This window comes from Littorina saxatilis, linkage group LG14 (genome assembly GCF_037325665.1).
Source record: "Littorina saxatilis isolate snail1 linkage group LG14, US_GU_Lsax_2.0, whole genome shotgun sequence".
Classification (NCBI taxonomy): Eukaryota; Metazoa; Mollusca; class Gastropoda; order Littorinimorpha; family Littorinidae; genus Littorina; species Littorina saxatilis.
Window position 1 is genome coordinate 28,572,114 of NC_090258.1, and position 18,939 is coordinate 28,591,052.

The 18,939-nt window shown below is 43.3% G+C and overlaps 1 protein-coding gene across 1 annotated transcript in view; it reads left to right on the forward strand.

Annotated features, from left to right (window-relative positions):
• Window positions 1-5,342, forward strand: part of LOC138947495 (metaxin-2-like) — a 30,793-nt gene extending 25,451 nt beyond the window's left edge. Inside the window, exons 8-9 of the mRNA XM_070318976.1 lie at window positions 1,173-1,249; window positions 4,885-5,342. Coding sequence (XP_070175077.1) covers window positions 1,173-1,249; window positions 4,885-5,044 — 237 coding nt within the window. The 3' untranslated portion in view covers window positions 5,045-5,342. The remainder of the gene's footprint in view (window positions 1-1,172; window positions 1,250-4,884) is intronic.
• Window positions 5,343-18,939: the final 13,597 nt, after the last annotated feature.

Genomic DNA, 18,939 nt, shown 5'->3' on the forward strand with positions numbered 1-18,939 from the left:
GAGATCTGATATGATTCAGCCTTTCGAGACATTCAGACTGATAAATGTTGATACATGTATCACAGTCAAATCTAACGATAACCATTTTATCGCATTCGATTTCGGAACAGTAGGAATCATAAACCTACCTAAGAAGTCAGACAAACGCAAGGGAGGCTACTGCCTTGTATTTAATGTTGGAAATGTTGGGTTGTCTTTTCCTGCTTTCGTAACCGTTTGCTGCTCTTACTTTTATTTTTTAGTAACTGGTTCTTTTTCTCAGACAAAATAAGGCATTATAATGAAAAAAGAACAAAAATATACGGTCGAAAAACAGATCACCAACAAAGGCTAACAAGTCAGTGGAGTTGCCAGTTCGAAGGAACAGCGAAGAATGTCCCAGTTACTTCCTCAGTCGCTCTTTTTGACTGTTCGATTTGCAATGCTGAACGATGGCAGGAACTGAAGTGCGCCAGGCAGTATCAGCGAAGTCCTCTGGCTCATTTTCTGTGCCCAAGAAAGCTTCCAGGTATTTGTCGGTATCGGCGGATTGCAAAATAATGTTGTCGAAGCTCAGTCTCGCTTAACGACACATCCAAAATGGCGTCCTCCGACGGCGCTGTGACTGTGAACGATGCTGAAAGTTGTTCGGTTGATCAAGTTGTATGGCTACGACTAAGAAAGGTGGACAATGGTTCCTGCAGGTGCAACTGTTTAAATCGGCTGCTCATTTCCTGCCTTTTTTGTGGTGATGTGCGCTGAAACACTGCAAGAGATCTCACAGTTTTCTAAGTACTGCCACTATGGTACTTTCAAGGTCAGCTTTGTTTATGGCTGTTCCAACTACCTCAGTCGGTAAGATTGTAACATTCTTTTCTACTACTTCTCTGTTAAAGCTGGGTGGGAAACAGTTTGATTTATTCATTGCACAGCTTAAAGGCACAGTAAGCCTCCGTAAACCATCACAGATAATGTTTTCATTGCTGTTGATATTTTTAACCCTTACTCAAAATATAATACAAGTGTTTTATACATTTTAATGCTGAATATTTCTCAGAAGTCGGGTTTTGGTTCTGCATAATTTGCATTATTACTTTTCTTCGTTAAACCTAACTCTAAACCCCAAAAATGCCTTGTTACAAGGCAATGTCATTGACTCGTTGTCGGAATGTAGTATTGCGATTATGTTTCAGGTGTGCGAGGAGGTGAGAACATGCTGCCAAGCTCTGTCGGAAAGACTCGACGAACAGCCATACTTCTTCGGAGACAAGTAAGTTGCTGAAAATTCTGCTGTCATACATAGAGAATGAAATAAAATCATTCTTTTATCAACTGCTTGTCAGTTTTTGTATGACCTGTAGAAGAGTTCTATATCAAAGGGATACCTTTATGACAGCTTTTTTCTTTAAAAAGAAAAAACATTATGCAGATCGGAATTGATTATTTACTGTAGCAACAATGACGTGTCTCCACTGGTAGGTGGTTGCCTCACCTTGAAGAAATACAACTCGTTTATCCCTCCCCCCCCCCACCCCTCCCCTTGCATGCATGTGCATGAGAAAAATCCCATGCTGACATCTCACGGCTAGGAAAACATAAATACTTATGTGCAAGAAATACAAACTTGGTATCGTGACTCCATAAGTGCACACTCACCCCAGAGATGGCAATAAATTGTACAGTGCAATCCCCCCTTTTTCAGACACAACCCCCCCCCCCCCCCCCAATTTTAGACTCCTCTTTTAAGACAGTTTTCTCAAATTTTCTTTTCATTGCCTCTGTAACAAGAGGCGAAGCCTTCAAGGCTCACGTAAGAAATCAACAAACAGTAACACAAACTCAATCACTCCGTCACACATACACACACACAGTCGGCATAGGTGACACGGTGCAAGAGTGCGAGACACTTGATCTAGATCTGTCTGTCTGTAGCCTATACTTACTTACACGACTGCCAGATCGACACTGCGCTTTCGAGAGCGCTGCGCTTCCTCGCGCAGACACTGGAAACACGCTGTGCAGATTAACCTGTAGGAAATCTCCTTTGGTATCTTCATTATCTATTTTTCTGGAGCTACGAAACCGAACAATGTAAAATCGTCTTCTCCGAATCGGCGAACTGCAGCTCGGTGATAACTGTATCTATACCACAATCCTTCACGCGATCTGACCTAACCTTGACCCCTGACCTGGTCTACATACCACACACGACACAAACCAGTCAGCTGTTTTTACCCCCCAAAACCCCCCACCACCCGTTTTCTTTGGATACACACTTTAACTACATACGTGCCGACGAAATGTTGATTATTGCTTCAATACTTTGAAGCTGTTGCTTAAATAATAACCAGGTAAAGTTAGTATTTCGGTGTTCAGTCAAATGTTAAAGTTTCTACAACAGACATACATACATGTACATACATACGCACGCACGCAAGCACGCACAGACAGACAAAAGTTAGCATCGCATAGGCTACACTTACGTGAGCCAAAAAGCACTTCCATTACAAGACTCCCTATTTCTAAGTCCTGATTTTCGTAAATTTGTTGAGGTCTTAAAAGGGGGATTTCACACCCCAAATACCAACCAGAAAAAAATATAACACTGGCTGAAAAGATCTGTTAAACAAAGGGAAGTAAGTACTCTAAATGTATACATATGTGACAGTCCATCACAAAATCAGTCTTAAGTCGAAATTTGGATGATTTGAGTTAGTTATTATTTTGAAATTGTTAGTCTTTCCTGGATGTTTAGAAAAAAAAATTAAAGCTCTAGGTCAATAAATAACGATATTACGGCCATTTTTATGAAAGAAGTTGACCGGCGGCCATTTTGAGAAATCGGGCTTGAAAGTTTTGGAAGGCACCAGCTTCACATTTTCCTTAGCAACGGGGGTTGAAAATTAACCTCACCCTTCCAAATGTTGCACAAGTGTACTTTGATCTTTCATGCATCATTTAAATGCAAAACGAAGGGTTAAAAGAACAATTATCACCATTTTTGAAGGCTTTGTTTACATCATACATGTGGAGGAAAACGGTCAAATACAGGTCATACACATCAGCAAACATTTTCACTGTCATTATCAGGAATAAAGAGGTTACATGCATCTCACCTACGTTTTTGTCCATTAGTTTGACAAACACTTGAGCAAAATCAACTTACTTGTATCAATCACTTTGTTGGCATCGAATAGGAATACGTACAGATCAGAATGTAGATCCCAAACACAGGAACTCCTCCACTGTGACAGTCTGTTCACCACAAAAGCTCTTGCACATCAATGTTGACACCACCTCCAACCTCACCTTTATACATGTCACATGTCTTGCACTGAGAGCTGTAGAGCTACAATTTCCTCCGGATCAAACTGGGTGATACATTCACGACCGGGACGAGTATTTCTGGGTGCAGCGTCGGGAACTTTAATCTGTTTGCAGCCAGTTCCATTGGCTTTGCAGCAACGAAGGCGAGTTCTCTCGAGCACATCACAGCCCTGTTGCAATTAACGAACTGCAGCATGCACCTCCATCACATCTCCTCTACAACTCGCCTCAACTACGTGTGTTCTTGCAGTTGATGCAGTGCCATTAGAAACGCCAACGGTGTTTTTGACACTGAAAAGCGGACGGTCTGTCTCCTCTTCGTCCGCATATTCAGCAAGCGTCACATATTTCGGCATGAGAATCGGAGTCACTGAATCCAGCAACGTCTTCGGCAAAGAAATCCAACAACAAATCTTGGAGTTCGTGGTTATTTTCAAGCGAATCGCAGTTGAGAAGCGCTGTCAATCGGCGTACGTCAGTCATTGTTTTGGTTTCGTTCAGCGAACGGAAATCATACTGTGTTACTTCCCCCTGGACTGATTTGACCAATGAGGAGGCCGTTGCTAGTCCTTTTTGGAAGGCAGACAAAGCTGATTGGTTCAATCTTAAAATTTGTTTACGTGCCGGTTTCCTTATTTGGAGGAAGTGGACGGGTATTTTGAACCACTGCGCAGCAGGGCGCGAAAGCTGATGCAATAAGCTTTCCGACGGTACCAAACTTGTTGGGGCCCTGTCAGGGATACACTAAGCAAATTATCGGTCAAAGTGAGGCATTTTGATGTCATGCTGGACTTTTTTGATGAATGTATTGCATTTAAATCCAATAATTTAACTATTTAGCGATTGATTTTGGCATATTTGTTTGGTTGTCATGTAATTTGGGGTCTACAGAACACGTTTCTGCAAAAAAGTGAATTTCACCCAGATAGACCCTCAGTGCCTTTTCCTCGAACTAGCTCGCTTTCGTCTGCTGCGACTTAAGACTGGTTTCGTGGTGGACCGTCACATATGTGTTAGAGTAAGACCGCTTACTTCCCTTTGTTGATTAGGTCTCTAAAGCCTGGCCCTATTTGGGCGAAGTCGACTACGGGAAGTATTTAGTTTTGAGTAAAAAGACTTTGCGAAGTCGACTTCCAGCTCAATCAAGGACTGCCTTAAACAGCGCTCAGCCTCATTTGTTTAAGATTCTTACTGGCGCTGATGGGGTCTATGTCGACCAAAAGAGTGGGATTCCCTGTGGGTGGAGTTCCTGGAGGGGGATTCCCTGTATACAGGGAATACCACAGGATTTAGTTCCTGTAGTGTGTCGCTGATATCGCTGAAAGTCACGTGATGCTTGGCGACATCGGTAGAATTTGATGTTTTTCAATCTTTTTTGATAATTCTTAGAAATTTGAGTATGGTTTGCAAGTTTTATTGAAAAACTCCACCCTGTGGGATTCCCTGTATACAGGGAATCCCCCTCCAGGAACTCCACCTACAGGGAATCCCACTCTTTTGGTCGACATAGACCCCATCAGCCTTACTGGCTGTAGAGATTTGCGCTTATAACTCTTTGCTGTCTAATTTATTTTGCAGCCCTACAGAACTCGACGCTCTTGTGTTTGGTCACTTATACACCCTTCTCACCACCAGTCTACCGGAGGGGCCCTTTGCCGAAATTGTCCAGAAGTTTCCCAACCTTGCCGCTTTCTGCAAGAGAATTGACGAGAAGTTTTTCAAGCAAGAAGAGAATTGACGTCGAGACAATGATGTTTGAGGTGTTTGGAACACATCTTTTTATTTGTCTTTCAAACGGAAACAGAAGTGAAGTTGTGATTCTGATGTTTTGGGTGTCTGTCTTTCAAGCAGGAACATAGTGGAGACACGACATTTTAAGTAGGTTGTGTTTTGAAACAGGACAGAAATGAGGAGTGAGCAGTTTGGGTTGTTTGGTGTTAGTTTAAGAGTTTTTGTTTGGTGTGTTTTTGACGCAGTGGAAGTTGTGTATTGACTACTGATCTATATCTGAAGGAAAATGAGTGTTACAAAATATATTTTTTCTTTCTGTCTCTCTGACTCAGTCTGCATCTGTCTCTGACTGAGACTCTCTCTCTCTCTCTCTCTCTCTCTCTCTCTCTCTCTCTCTCTCTCTCTCTCTCTCTCTCTCTCTCTCTCTCTGTCTCTCTCTGTCTCTCTCTCTCTCTCTCTCTCTCTCTCTCTCTCTCTCTCTCTCTCTCTCTCTCTCTCTCTCTCTCTCTCTCTCTCTCTCACCCATTGCACACCGGTTCGACCGAAGCTAAGTTAAGAATAAATTCCTGTTGTGCAGCGGGTTAAAGTATACCCTCATACCTCGGAGATATACCTTCACTCGGTCTGAACGACCTCACGTGACATGTTATATGGTGGAAGAGAATGCTGTCGCTTATTTTCCTTCTGAGGATGAGGGTTTAACATGGATCGGGAACTTACAGGACAACCGCGGCTGTGCTTGCAAGTTTGGATAGTTCTTTCCGTGACTGAGCATCGTTTCAGTCTTACCGAAATGAGGGTGGAAAATAAGCGACAGCATTCTCTTCCACCATATAACATGTCACGTGAGGTCGTTCAGACCGAGTGAAGGTATATCTCCGAGGTATGAGGGTCTACTTTAACCCGCTGCACAACAGGAATTTATTGATACCTTATGTTCGGTCGTACCGGTGTGTAATATCTCTCTCTCTCTCTCTCTCTCTCTCTCTCTCTCTCTCTCTCTCTCTCTCCCTCTCTCTCTCTCTCTCTCTCTCTCTCTCTCTCTCTCTCTCTCTCTCTCTCTCTCTCTCTCTCTCTCTCTCTCTCTCTCTCTCTCTCTCTCTCTCTCTCTCTCTCTCTCTCTCTCTCTCTCTCTCTCTCTCTCTCTCTCTCTCTCTCTCTCTCTCTCTCTCTCTCTCTCTCTCTCTCTCTCTCTCTCTCTCTCTCTCTCTCTCTCTCTCTCTCTCTCTCTCTCTCTCTCTCTCTCTCTCTCTCTCTCTCTCTCTCTCTCTCTCTCTCTCTCTCTCTCTCTCTCTCTCTCTCTCTCTCTCTCTCTCTCTCTCTCTCTCTCTCTCTCTCTCTCTCTCTCTCTCTCTCTCTCTCTCTCTCTCTCTCTCTCTCTCTCTCTCTCTCTCTCTCTCTCTCTCTCTCTCTATCTCTCTCTCTCTCTCTCTCTCCTCTCTCTCCTGTTTGACTTTAGATTCTTGTTCCCCTCAGGAAATAGTTATGTGGTAACATTACAATATGATTTAAGGAATGTCTGAATAAGTATTTGTGAAAGTGTGAATGAGTTATCTAAATGGTGACTGAATAGGGGACATGTATTTAGTGCAAGTGGTTTGAATGTTATATGCATTTACTCAAGATAAAGCTGCTGAAATACAAGTGACATTGTAAACCCAGTTTGCAAAAGTGGTTTGAATGGACCGAGTTTTGTTCGTATAATGTGGAATGATCGGGTGACTTTATGGCTGGAATAATGTTTGTTAAAGAATATAATATCTTCTTTTAATATCAAATATACTTTCCTTCCTACAGACCTGTTTACTAATACGATTTTGTACGCAAAGTTGCCAAGGATACGACCAATACGTTTGCAGAGAAAAAAATACGACGATCGTAAAAAAAAATCAAGTTTGATCGTGATCACTAAATGGAAGAAGAAAAAATCGAAAGTAGGTTGCCAAACCTGTTCTCGCGATAGCCCAGTGGCTAAAATCCAGCTTTGACGATTGGGCAATGTAATCACGTGAGACGTGATATGACGAGATTTTATCTGCCGCCATTGTTGTCGTCGAGTCCAGCACGTTGACCTAAATGTCGACGCAAAAAGCAGTAACGCCTGAAAGTTCCACTTCTGAAAATGGACAATGTTATTGCTGCCCTTGAAGCAATAGCTCGTGAACGTTTCTTGTGAGTTGCAAAATACTCTCAATATTTTGAAAATACACTGAATCTCGGTGAAAAGTACACCAAAGTCAAAGTGTGGGTAAACAGGTCTGTTCCAATGTAAATGATTGTGTAAACCAGCACCGGGCTGACCAGGCTTTTACATGGTATCAGAGCATTCTTCGAATAGACGATGTTTGGAAATAACTCCGTTGGATTTGTATGGTTCTGAAAGAGTGAATTCCTTTGCTTTTTCTTGGACAAATAGACACCCACATGCTCCTGTCCATGTGTTTCAGACACACCCCTCACTCGATATTGGCCCCTCCAATGTCTGTCCACAGGGGCCCCTCCAATGTCTGTCCACAGGCGGAAGTCCAGTGAACGATACCTTCCGCCTGTGGTCTGTCCCCATGAAAGGAAGGGTGGCCGAGTGGTAACGCACTTGCGCTCAGAAGCGAGAGGTTGCGAGTTCGACCCTGGGTCAGGGCGTTAGCAATTTTCTCCCCCCTTTCCTAACCTAGGTGGTTGGTTCAAGTGCTAGTCTTCCGGATGAGACGAAAAACCGAGGTCCCTTCGTGTACACTACATTGGGGTGTGCACGTTAAAGATCCCACAATTGACAAAAGGGTCTTTCCTGGCAAAATTGTATAGGCATAGATAAAAATGTCCACCAAAATACCCGTGTGACTTGGAATGATAGTCCGTGAAAAGTAGGATATGCGCCGAAATAGCTGCGATTTGCTGGCCGATGTGAATGCTGGATGTATTGTGTAAAAAAAATTCCATCTCACACGGCATAAATAAATCCCTGCGCCTTGAATATGTGCGCGATAGAAAATTGCATAAAATAAAAAAATAAAAATAAAAACATAAATCCCTGCGCTTAGAACTGTACCCACGGAATACGTGCGATATAAGCCTCATATTGATTGATTGATATTCACTCTTTCAAAACCTGACAGAGTTATTTTCCGAATTTGTCTATTAGATCTATACATTTGTAAATAAATAAATTTATCAAAACTCAACGGTCTGGCTCCTTCCTCATGTGCAGAGCGGTCATTTTCAGCTGAATTCATTTTGCAGATTTACATTGCATGGTGTCAGTTCAGCACAAATATCACCCTCTGCACGGAAACCTGTTGACAGCATCAGCTGTTGATTTTTGGTATGTGTCCGAATGACAGGATGCTCTTTACCCATGTAAAAGCCTGGATAGATACAGTGGTGATTTAGCAGATGGTTTACACAAGAAGAGCTGCACTTGTACCTTCAATGTGAGGAGTGTGTTTATAATTTATTTTATCTCCCAAAAAATGAAAAACAAGAATTGGAAGTGCATGAAGTGTTGATTTCCCAAAACACCCCACACACACACACACACACATGTACACACACACACACACATATATATATGAATACATACACACACACATATACACAAACATACATACACACACCATCCACAGTTTAAAGCCACCCCGCCTCCCGTAAACCATCTGTTTCTGATCACGGAGCTCCCCGAGTTTTTACATACAGTACTGACATACTTCCATTTGAACGCTTACCGGTCGGGAACATCCTGTCTGCTTTCTGTTGAGAATGAGAAATGTTCAAAGAATTTATTCCGTGCAGTTAGAAAAGGATGTACAGCAGTCCCTGCAATGTACGGCCCCCGACGTGAGCGGCCACCTGACATGTACTGACACAGTTGCTCGGCACGGAGTGCTTTCCTTCTATATTTGCCCCCCCCTTGAAGGGATCCGACACCGATCAATGCACAGCGTAGTGAGGATTGCGAACAAGTTCCGTAACTCTTATCTTACGGGCCTTACCTCCCCCTGTTTTCATGATCCCCTAAAACAAATTAGTTTGCTTGCCCTCGTGTCCTTCGTTATGACGTCAAACCTACAATAAGGTCACGGAACACGTAAAAGAAGAGATACATAACATCCTAACTGACAGGAATCACGGCTTCAGATCCGGTCACTCTTGCGAGACCCAGCTTCTCACCACAGCAAAAGATCTCCTCGAGTCCTACGACACCGGATCACAGGTCGACGTTGCCATACTGGATTTTAGCAAGGCCTTTGACACGGTCCCCCATGGTAGACTCCTACAGAAGATGGACCACTACGGAGTACGAGGGCCTATCCACGTGTAGAGCCTGACGAACTTCCTAACGAAGCGGACGATGAGAGTGGTAGTGAAGGGTGAAGCGTCCGAAGAAGTGGCAGTCCTATCAGGCGTCCCCCAGGGCACTGTTTTAGGACCCCTGATGTTCCTATGCCACATCAATGACCTGCCTGAATCTACGAAGTCAACAGTACGACTCTTTGCAGATGACTGCTTGCTGTACCGGGAGATCCACACCTTCCAAGACCACCTCACCCTGCAGGCAGACCTCAAACAGCTGGAGATCTGGGCCAAGAAGTGGGGCATGCGCTTTAACGCGCAAAAGTGCTACATCCTCTCCACCAGAAGCAAATCGTCCTACTTATACAGCCTGGATAACGTCATCCTCCAGCAGGTCCAACACAACCCCTACCTTGGAGTACTACTCTCCGCCGACCTGAATTGGTCTTCCCACATCTCCAACATCTGCCGCAAAGCTGGATCAACTGTGGGCTTCCTACGCCGGAATCTCCGGAACTGCCCACAGGAGTGCAGGCGCCTGGCGTACATAACACTCGTCCGATCCACGCTGGAGTATGGAGCTACCGTGTGGGACCCTTACCTCCTGCGGAACATCGAGAGGCTGGAGAGAGTCCAGCGCCAAGCAGCCCGCTTTATCACGCGAGACTACAAGTCGAGAAGCCCGGGCTGCGTCAGCGACATACTGAAGAACCTGAACCTCCCCCCACTGGAAGAGCGCCGCAGGCAGTTACGCCCGGTCAACAGGATCTCTGAGGGCCTGATCCCCGCACTCCCTCCAGACAAGTTTCTCACCCCGGCCGTTAGCGGACGACGGAGAGTCATCCCCACAAGGTTCCAGGGGTATGAAAGCAGCAATATTATCGAGCGGCAGGCTGTCAACAACACACGAGGCTTCCGCATCCCCACCTGCAAGACAGACCAGTACAAGAACTTCTTCGTACGGACAGTCGCAGAGTGGAATCAGCTGAGTAACGCAGACCTTTCAGCACGACCAGCCCAGCCAGCCAAAGGAGCTGCCCAGAACCGGGTGCGTTGGCGAGGAGTTGTTGCGGTCCTATGCTCCACAGGGAGTCTACAGGAGTAAGTCAAGCCCAGCCAGCCAGCGCAGCATCCTCAGCGCTGAGACTGCCGTCATCAGGGCTGCCCCAACACTGATCACATACAGAGCCCAGTAGTTTTATCATTTTAACAAGTCACTAAGAGTGGGAAAGACATTGAAGCGACAGCCTGTATATATGACTCGTCCCACCAAAGTCAGGACTTTTATTGTACTCTAAATTATTATCATGCGCTCTCCCGCATCCGTTGCGAAGATGACCAACAGTGGTCCCTGCAACGTAAAAGATCCAGATCCAGATCCAGAAGAAAGTCCATGTTTTTGGTCCAAGACGTTCCACCAATTACAAGTCTCGGTCACTATGCTTGCCAAGAATCTTTCATTCTTTGTGCGTGGTTGTGAGTGCGTGTTCGTTTCTGTGTTTGCAGGTGTGTGTGTGTGTGTGTGTGTGTGTGTGTGTGTGTGTGTATATATGTGGGTGTCTGCCGTATGTGTATATGTCTGTTTGTGTGTGAGTATGTGTATATGTGTGTGCGCGCGCGTGTGTGTTTGTATGTGTGTAATAATTGCATGTGATGAGCGTATCTTTTATGATTTTCAACAACAGAATTTCTATATCAAAGTTTTAAAACGAATAACGTTTTTGTATAACATAGATACATAATGATGAATGAGCTGTTATTGATATCATAAGATTGTAAAATAAGGCATCTCCGTTTGTAAGCCATAATATCTCATTCCCAGGAAAAGAAAAAAAAATAACGTTTTTGTTTCGTTGTTCTCATTAGTTTATAGACGTAGCATCGACAACCAATTACAATTTCTGAAACTGTTCTTTACAGTCCAAAGTAATAACAACTGCTCGCAAACATTATGTGCCGATGACATAATTATACGACAGTGAAGATTGTTTGTTCAGTTTATCCTATGTTCAGGCGAATATAGCAAACAAAAAAAAGAGAATATTTTATGAAGTCGACATTACGCCTGCTACAAGCTGTTGCTATGTTGTGATTGAAAAGGCTGTTCTTTGTTATTCGTACACAAATCCAAAACGGGTAAAAATGTATATGAAATAATATGTATTTCCTTCTTCTTGGCTTATTATATATGGCTCACATCTCTTCCAAAGATGTTCCCTCGCCCGTTAAAATTGTTTTGAAAAGAGAGAGAGGGAGAGATGGAGAGAGAGAGAGAATGTGAGAGAGAGAGAGAGAGAGAGCGAGAGAGAGAACTCAGAACTTTATTACATAAGAGAGAGAGAGAGAGAGAGAGAGAGAGAAAGGTAGATTTTATCGTTGATGTATTTAGCGATGGATATGGTGCATCATTCGCAATCACGTTTGTTGTGTTTCTTCTCACATGAAATAACCTCTTTGTGTACTCTTTATGTACGACTTATTATGCAAATCGTTTAAAACGGATATAAACTTCCCACCCAACGATTATTATCAGAAACGTGTGTGTGTGCGTGTGTGTGTGTGAATGTGTGTGTGTGTGTGTGTGTGTGTGAATGTGTGTGTGTGTATGTATATGTGTGTGTATGTATATGTGTGTGGGCGTGTGTGTGTGTGTGTGTTTGTATATGCGTGCGTACGTGCGTCAATGCGTGCATGTGTATTTGTGCGTGCGTGTATCTGTGCGTGTGTTGTCAGTTTGTGCGTGAATGCATGCGCGCACGCGTGTGTGTGTGTGTGTGACTATGTGTGATGCACGTGCGTGTTTTTCTAAAGGCATGTTGATATATCAACTCAATGGTAGATATACACAATTGGTTCCACTGCTTTTACCTACCACACAACATATAGATAATTGCATTTTCTTCTTCCACTGCAACAGTGCAATATTGGGGTAGCATCAGTTTTGCCTGGCTAGATTTGTTTTGTTTATTGTATATGCATTGCGGTTGATTCAGTCTGTGTTTTGTTCTATCTTAAGCATCTTATCATTACAACTGCTCGATCGATTGATAAAAGTGGACATGCATTTATGAAAATTATGTAACTGATCTCAATTTACCATCATGACCGTCACTTTTGCTGGCTATTATACAATAGCAATGTCAGAAAAGCACACGGTAAAAACACTTCACACATAAATACGCGTTAGTGCTCAAAAGACAAACTAACAATTTATCCCAAAACACACACACACACACACACACACACACACACACACACACACACACACACACACACACACACACACACACACACACACACTCACACACACACACACACACTTACGCGTTTCTGATTATAATCAATGGGTGCGAAACCCCATCCAGCTTCTTTCACGTGATTCATTGCATTTCACATTCGACAAAGTCCTACAGGTACATTGTTTTCGTCATTTGTCACTTGCGTTTGACTAGTCCATAATACATCTGACACAGCTGTTTGTAGTGTGGGTAATGCATTCACGGGCTGTGGGGAGATCTCCTCTCATGCGCCCGTTTCTTTCACTTTTATAGCGTTTTGTATAGATCTTTTTACATTTAGTCAAGTTTTGACTAAATGTTTTAACGTAGAGGGGGGAATCGAGACGAGGGTCGTGGTGTATGTGCGTGTGTGTGTGTGTCTGTCTGTCTGTGTGTGTGTGTAGAGCGATTCAGACTAAACTACTGGACCGATCTTTATGAAATTTGACATGAGAGTTCCTGGGTATGAAATCCCCGAACGTTTTTTTCATTTTTTTGATAAATGTCTTTGATGACGTCATATCCGGCTTTTCGTGAAAGTTGAGGCGGCACTGTCACGCCCTCATTTTTCAACCAAATTGGTTGCAATTTTGGTCGGGTAATGTTCGACGAAGCCCGGACTTCGGTATTGCATTTCAGCGTGGTGGCTTAACAATTATATGATGACTTTGGTCATTAAAAATCTGAAAATTGTAAAAAAAATATATTTTTTATAAAACTATCCAAATTTACGTTTATCTTATTTTCCATCATTTGCTGATTCCAAAAACATATAAATATGTTATATTCAGATTAAAAACAAGCTCTGAAAATTAAATATATAAAAATTATTATCAAAATTAAATTTTCCAAATCAATTTAAAAACACTTTCATCTTATTCCTTGTCGGTTCCTGATTCCAAAAACATATAGATATGATATGTTTGGATTAAAAACACGCTCAGAAAGTTAAAACGAAGAGAAGTACAGAAAAGCGTGCTATCCTTCCCAGCGCAACTACTACCCCGCTCTTCTTGTCAATTTCACTGCCTATGCCGTGAGCCGCTGCGGTGGACTGACGATGCTACGAGTATACGGTCTTGCTGCGTTGCATTGCGTTCAGTTTCATTCTGTGAGTTCGACAGCTACTTGACTAAATGTTGTATTTTCGCCTTACGCGACTTGTTTCTTTCTTTATTTGGTGTTTAACGTCGTTTTCAACCACGAAGGTTATATCGCGACGGGGAAAGGGGGGAGATGGGATAGAGCCACTTGTCAATTGTTTCTTGTTCACAAAAGCACTAATCAAAAATTTGCTCCAGGGGCTTGCAACGTAGTACAATATATTACCTTACTGGGAGAATGCAAGTTTCCAGTACAAAGGACTTAACATTTCTTACATACTGCTTGACTAAAATCTTTACAAAAATTGACTATATTCAAAGGAGAAACAGAATCCGTTAGTCGCCTCTTACGACATGCTGGGGAGCATCGGGTAAATTCTTCCCCCTAACCCGCGGGGGAGGGGGGGGGGGTTATAGATATAAAACATATAAATGAAAACAACATAAGAACAACACGCAATCATTTCTCATGTATAAAAAAAACAAAATAATACAAGCACATTACAATTACACAGGCAACAACAACAACAACAACAACAGCAAGTACAACAACAAAAACAACAACAATGATAATAATGGTAATAATGATAATAATAATAATATAATATTAATAATAATGTCGCCCCGACTGGCAGCCAAACGCCTTATGCTAGCGTGAGAGGTAAGCGCTCTAATGTCTATGCCTATGCGTACGCTTGGGTCGAACACTCTAGCTGCGCTCAGCGATTGAGCGGTCGCCCATGCTTTGTTTCAGTTACAACTCCAACGATTATTAAGCAATGTTTTTGAAGTGTTGCGCCAGGTTTAAGCATCAGCATATCCACATCCACACGAAATTTGTGGTGAATCGGTCAAGAAACGCTGGAGGTATAGGCAAAGGAAATGACGTGTGAGCGCGGCTAAAACGTGTGCAACCTCGGTACTCGCGTAGCCATTGGGTAGAAATGTTAAACACATATATACCATAACAATGGTATTATGTCATTCCAAATTTTACGATAACGGGCCCACAAACCCAGGAGCTATTAGCGATCAAAAGTGTGACGGACGGACGGACGGACATACGGACGAACGGACGACGGACAGATGCCTAACAATATCGATTTGATGTAACACACAACGAATATGTAACAACAACAAAATCATTAGATTCAAGCGTATTTTTCATACGCAATGAGTGTCATAATGTCAACCTTCTTTGTACTAAAATTATGAATGGGGTTAGGGTTACGTTTTGTAAACTTATGCAAAAATGTAACGATCGATTTTTTAATTTTTGTGTATCTAATTGTGTAGACCCAGGTGTGCATTATGTCAAACTTTTATGAAAATGTAACGGTTCTATTAGCAGATATATTCAGTTGAAGTGAGCAGGCGGTCTAATTTTAGCACGTAAAACGTCATGTAAATTAACGAATATTAGCCATTTCAGAAAGAATGGAAACACTTATTCGTAACAAAAGCCATCATTTTTATGTGCACAAAGTCGGTATTTACGCCACATACAAAAACAAGTATTTGTGATTTTAATTAATCAGTTAGATCCCATATCCAATAGCCTACCCTGATTTACAAAAAAAAACGTGAAATGTCAACATATTCATGAGGCTGTATCTTAAAAACGCAACGATCGATTTCTCTGATTTTAACACATTTGTTTTGTCAGACCTTAAACATACATCAGGCAAAATATTGGCGATTTTTAACGGTTGTTTAATCGGTGTCGGATGTCTTTAAACGGACACCTGCAAAACGTGGACACGGACACTAATTTTCGGTCCCAACAGCAGGCCATACCTGCAAAGTACGGACAGACCATCGTCAAATTTTCACCACACCAAAATCGATAACAGAGCAGTCCGGCTCTTGGTACAAAGGTCACAGCCGCAATGACTGGGGAGTGAATAAACTACGAGAACTGGTGTGTGGTTTACGCATGCTAAATAGCCAATTAAACGAACTGGGTCATTTAATGCTGTTAAATGCTATTGCAAGTGTGTTCCATAAGGTTGGAATTGCTTATTTCGTGAAAGATTCCATGGTTCTGTAAATCTGATGTGAGGCGGAGTAGCTCTTTAAAAAGAAGCTTTCGAAGAACAGTGATATATTTTGAAACAGAAAATGATCAGAATAATGCATCAGACAAGGACTGTCGTTTCTTTCCTTGATGTTGTGTGTTGCATGTATTAGTTTGTGTAGGTAAGGCCAGCTGTTGCAGCAGCCATTTGTTTTCGCCGATCTGGACAAGATTTGTCAGTTTTCCAAAAGGCACATTCCGTCCTGCGTAAACCGTCCAATATTTGTAGAGGCTTTTACTTTACTTAGGATAAGACCTTTCCTCCACTTGCTCACATACCTAAGATCAACACCCTGACCGTGCTCACCCCCATCTCTTCTTCTTCTGCGTTCGTGGGCTGAAACTCCCACGTACGCTCGTGTTTTTGCACGAGTGGAATTTTACGTCAGACCGTTTTTACCCCGCCATTTAGGCAGCCAAACGCCGCTTTCGGAGGAAGCATGCTGGGTATTTTTGTGTTTCTATAACCCACCGAACTCTAACATGGATTACAGGATCTTTTCCGTGCGCACTTGGTCTTGTGCTTGCGTGTACACACAAAGAGGGATAAGCCACTATAGCAGGTCTGCACATAAGTTGACCTGGGAGATCGGAAAAATCTCCACACTTAACCCACCAGGCGGCCGCAGCCGGGATTCGAACCCTCGATTAAGAGGCCGACGTCTTACCACCCCGCCACAGCGCCCATCTAACCCCATCTCAATGCAGCGCATTTCAAGTGGAGCCTATCATACAAATGTTGCCCTGTATTTTTGGGCGGGGACGTAGCTCAGTTGGTAGCGCGCTGGCTTTGTAGCCAGTTGGTCGCTATCAGCGTGGGTTCGATCCCCACGTTCGGCGAGAGATTTATTTCTCGGAGTCAACTTTGTGCAGACTCTCTTCGGTGTCCGAACACCCCCGTGTGCACACATGCGCACGAAAAAGATCCCACGTTCACAGCGAAAGTCTCAGGGCTTGGAAAACACGAAGACACGCATGCATCATCTCTCGTCTCTGATTATCATGATCGTATTTCGATACTTTGACGAGACAAACCCAATGCTGGTGTGTCGAAGAAGACAGCCACAGCCGGCTTGTTCGAATCAAAGTATCACACCATATCTTCAGCGTATTACCAATACCTGTCCCAATATAGACCAGTTGGTCTAAGAGGACGTTAAACCCTAATAGTCAGTCTGTATTCTTGGTAAGACTAGATGTAACAGGAGGCACTAGCAGGCACAGACGCTTTAACTTTTATAAAGCATATATCTGGTATATCCATCATCGTTATCAGATAATCGGCATAATTGAAACGTGCCGCAGAGGTGCAAAGCAAAAACCATATGAAGAGAAGAACAGAATAAATAATACATCAATCATAAAGCCTCCGATGCTTCTCTCGTCGCTGTTCACCTTCGTAGACGCAGGCTGCCACCCTCCTCGTCTAACGTGACGGCGCACTCTGCTCACGATACGTACACGACGTACCTCAGTCGTATTTCGTAGTATTAATGCACTAGCTCCGCGACGAAGTCCGTCTCGTCCAAACGGCAGCTAACCTCTGTAATCCCGATAGTTCAAAATAAGCGTGGGGAGAGCGTGCAGCTTCGCGACCAAGCAGATCCCACCCCGACCAAACCACGCTCATGGAGATCCTGCCACGTTTGGCCCACGATTGCCATCATAGTCGTCGTGCCGCATAGGTGCAAGGCGAGGAACATTTGTATCATTATATAGGGTAAGGGTCCCGAATATGGACTAGACTTGAGCTCCTGAAAGTTTCGAATCAATCCATTTAGGCATTGCTGAAATAAAGTGCTTTTTGTCATGATACCCCTCAAAATGGACGCAAAATCCTATCGTTTTCTACTGCTCATGCGTTCCACACCTGCATCAGGAGAAATGACATAACACGAGAGATACGCCAGATACCAAAACAAAACAACCTGTTCTGGATAGATTCTCGTATATAAAAGTTGCCAAGCTGCGCCTATTCTGAATTTTTTCAATTTTTTAATTGGTACATTACGTTTTTGTCAGGTCGATTCTGGGGGTACCCTTACTTCGGTAGCGGTCACGTGATACTTAAAACAGAAATCTTTGATCCGAAAAGTGTGCAAGGTAGCCAAGTGAAGGGCCTTTAATGGCATATAAAGTTTGAATAAAATGACACGGGAATGAATGTTTTAGTTGGGGTACGAAAATGGGTGCAATAATTTTTTTGCTCGGTTTAGATTGTGTCTGAGCGCTCTTTGCTCGCACCGTCATTTCGTCAGAACAGTCGGTCGATATTAGGGGCGCCCTACCCATATGCTGTTTCGACTTGAAGTCAGAACCTTTGTTTTGTGCGTTTCCTAATAATCCGGCCACACAAGCGTAGCCGGGTCTGGGCGCAGTACTGTACAGTCGTGATGTAGATTTTTGTATGGCCCCCGTCACACAGCTCTACGTTTTTACGACGACCATGCCGATCACTCCGATCTGAAAAAGTTATCAAGTCGGGGCTCGCCGTCAAAATCCAGCACATGGCGAATAAAAAAATGAAAAATACATTACGACTGTACTGCGCCAGGACCCTACTACGCTTGTTTTGTGCAGTTCAAAATAAGCGTGGGGAGAGCGTGCAGCTTCGCGACCAAGCAGATCCCACCCCGACCAAACCACGCTCATGGAGATCCTGCCACGTTTGGCCCACGATTGGCCAAGCTCTCCACTTTTCCGTCGTAGCACTGAGAAGCGGCGTCTATATTATGTGACTAGGGTATTAGTGCCATGTGCTGGATTTTGACGGCGATATGCCCCGATTTGATAACTTTTTTCAGATCGGCATGGTCGTGGTAAGGACGCAGCGCTGTGTGACCGGGCCCTTAGCTGTTGATACGTACAGTTTCTTTGACGTTATTGAAGCTAGAGCTTTGAAACGTAACACACTTCTAGGATGTGATGACCCACAAGCGTGACACAAGTCTGGTTGACGCGCGTCAGATTTTCTGGCTACAGCGGGGTCATGTAGCCTTAGAATATTACCCATAATCGACGTAGTCATGACATTTTAGCGTAACTCGTCTTGGACAGTTTTTCAGAAGAAGGCCAAAACTGATTATTTTTATTATGAAATATTGTTTCTAGCTGTACCTGGAATAGATAGAATGATAAAACAATTCAAAATATTTTC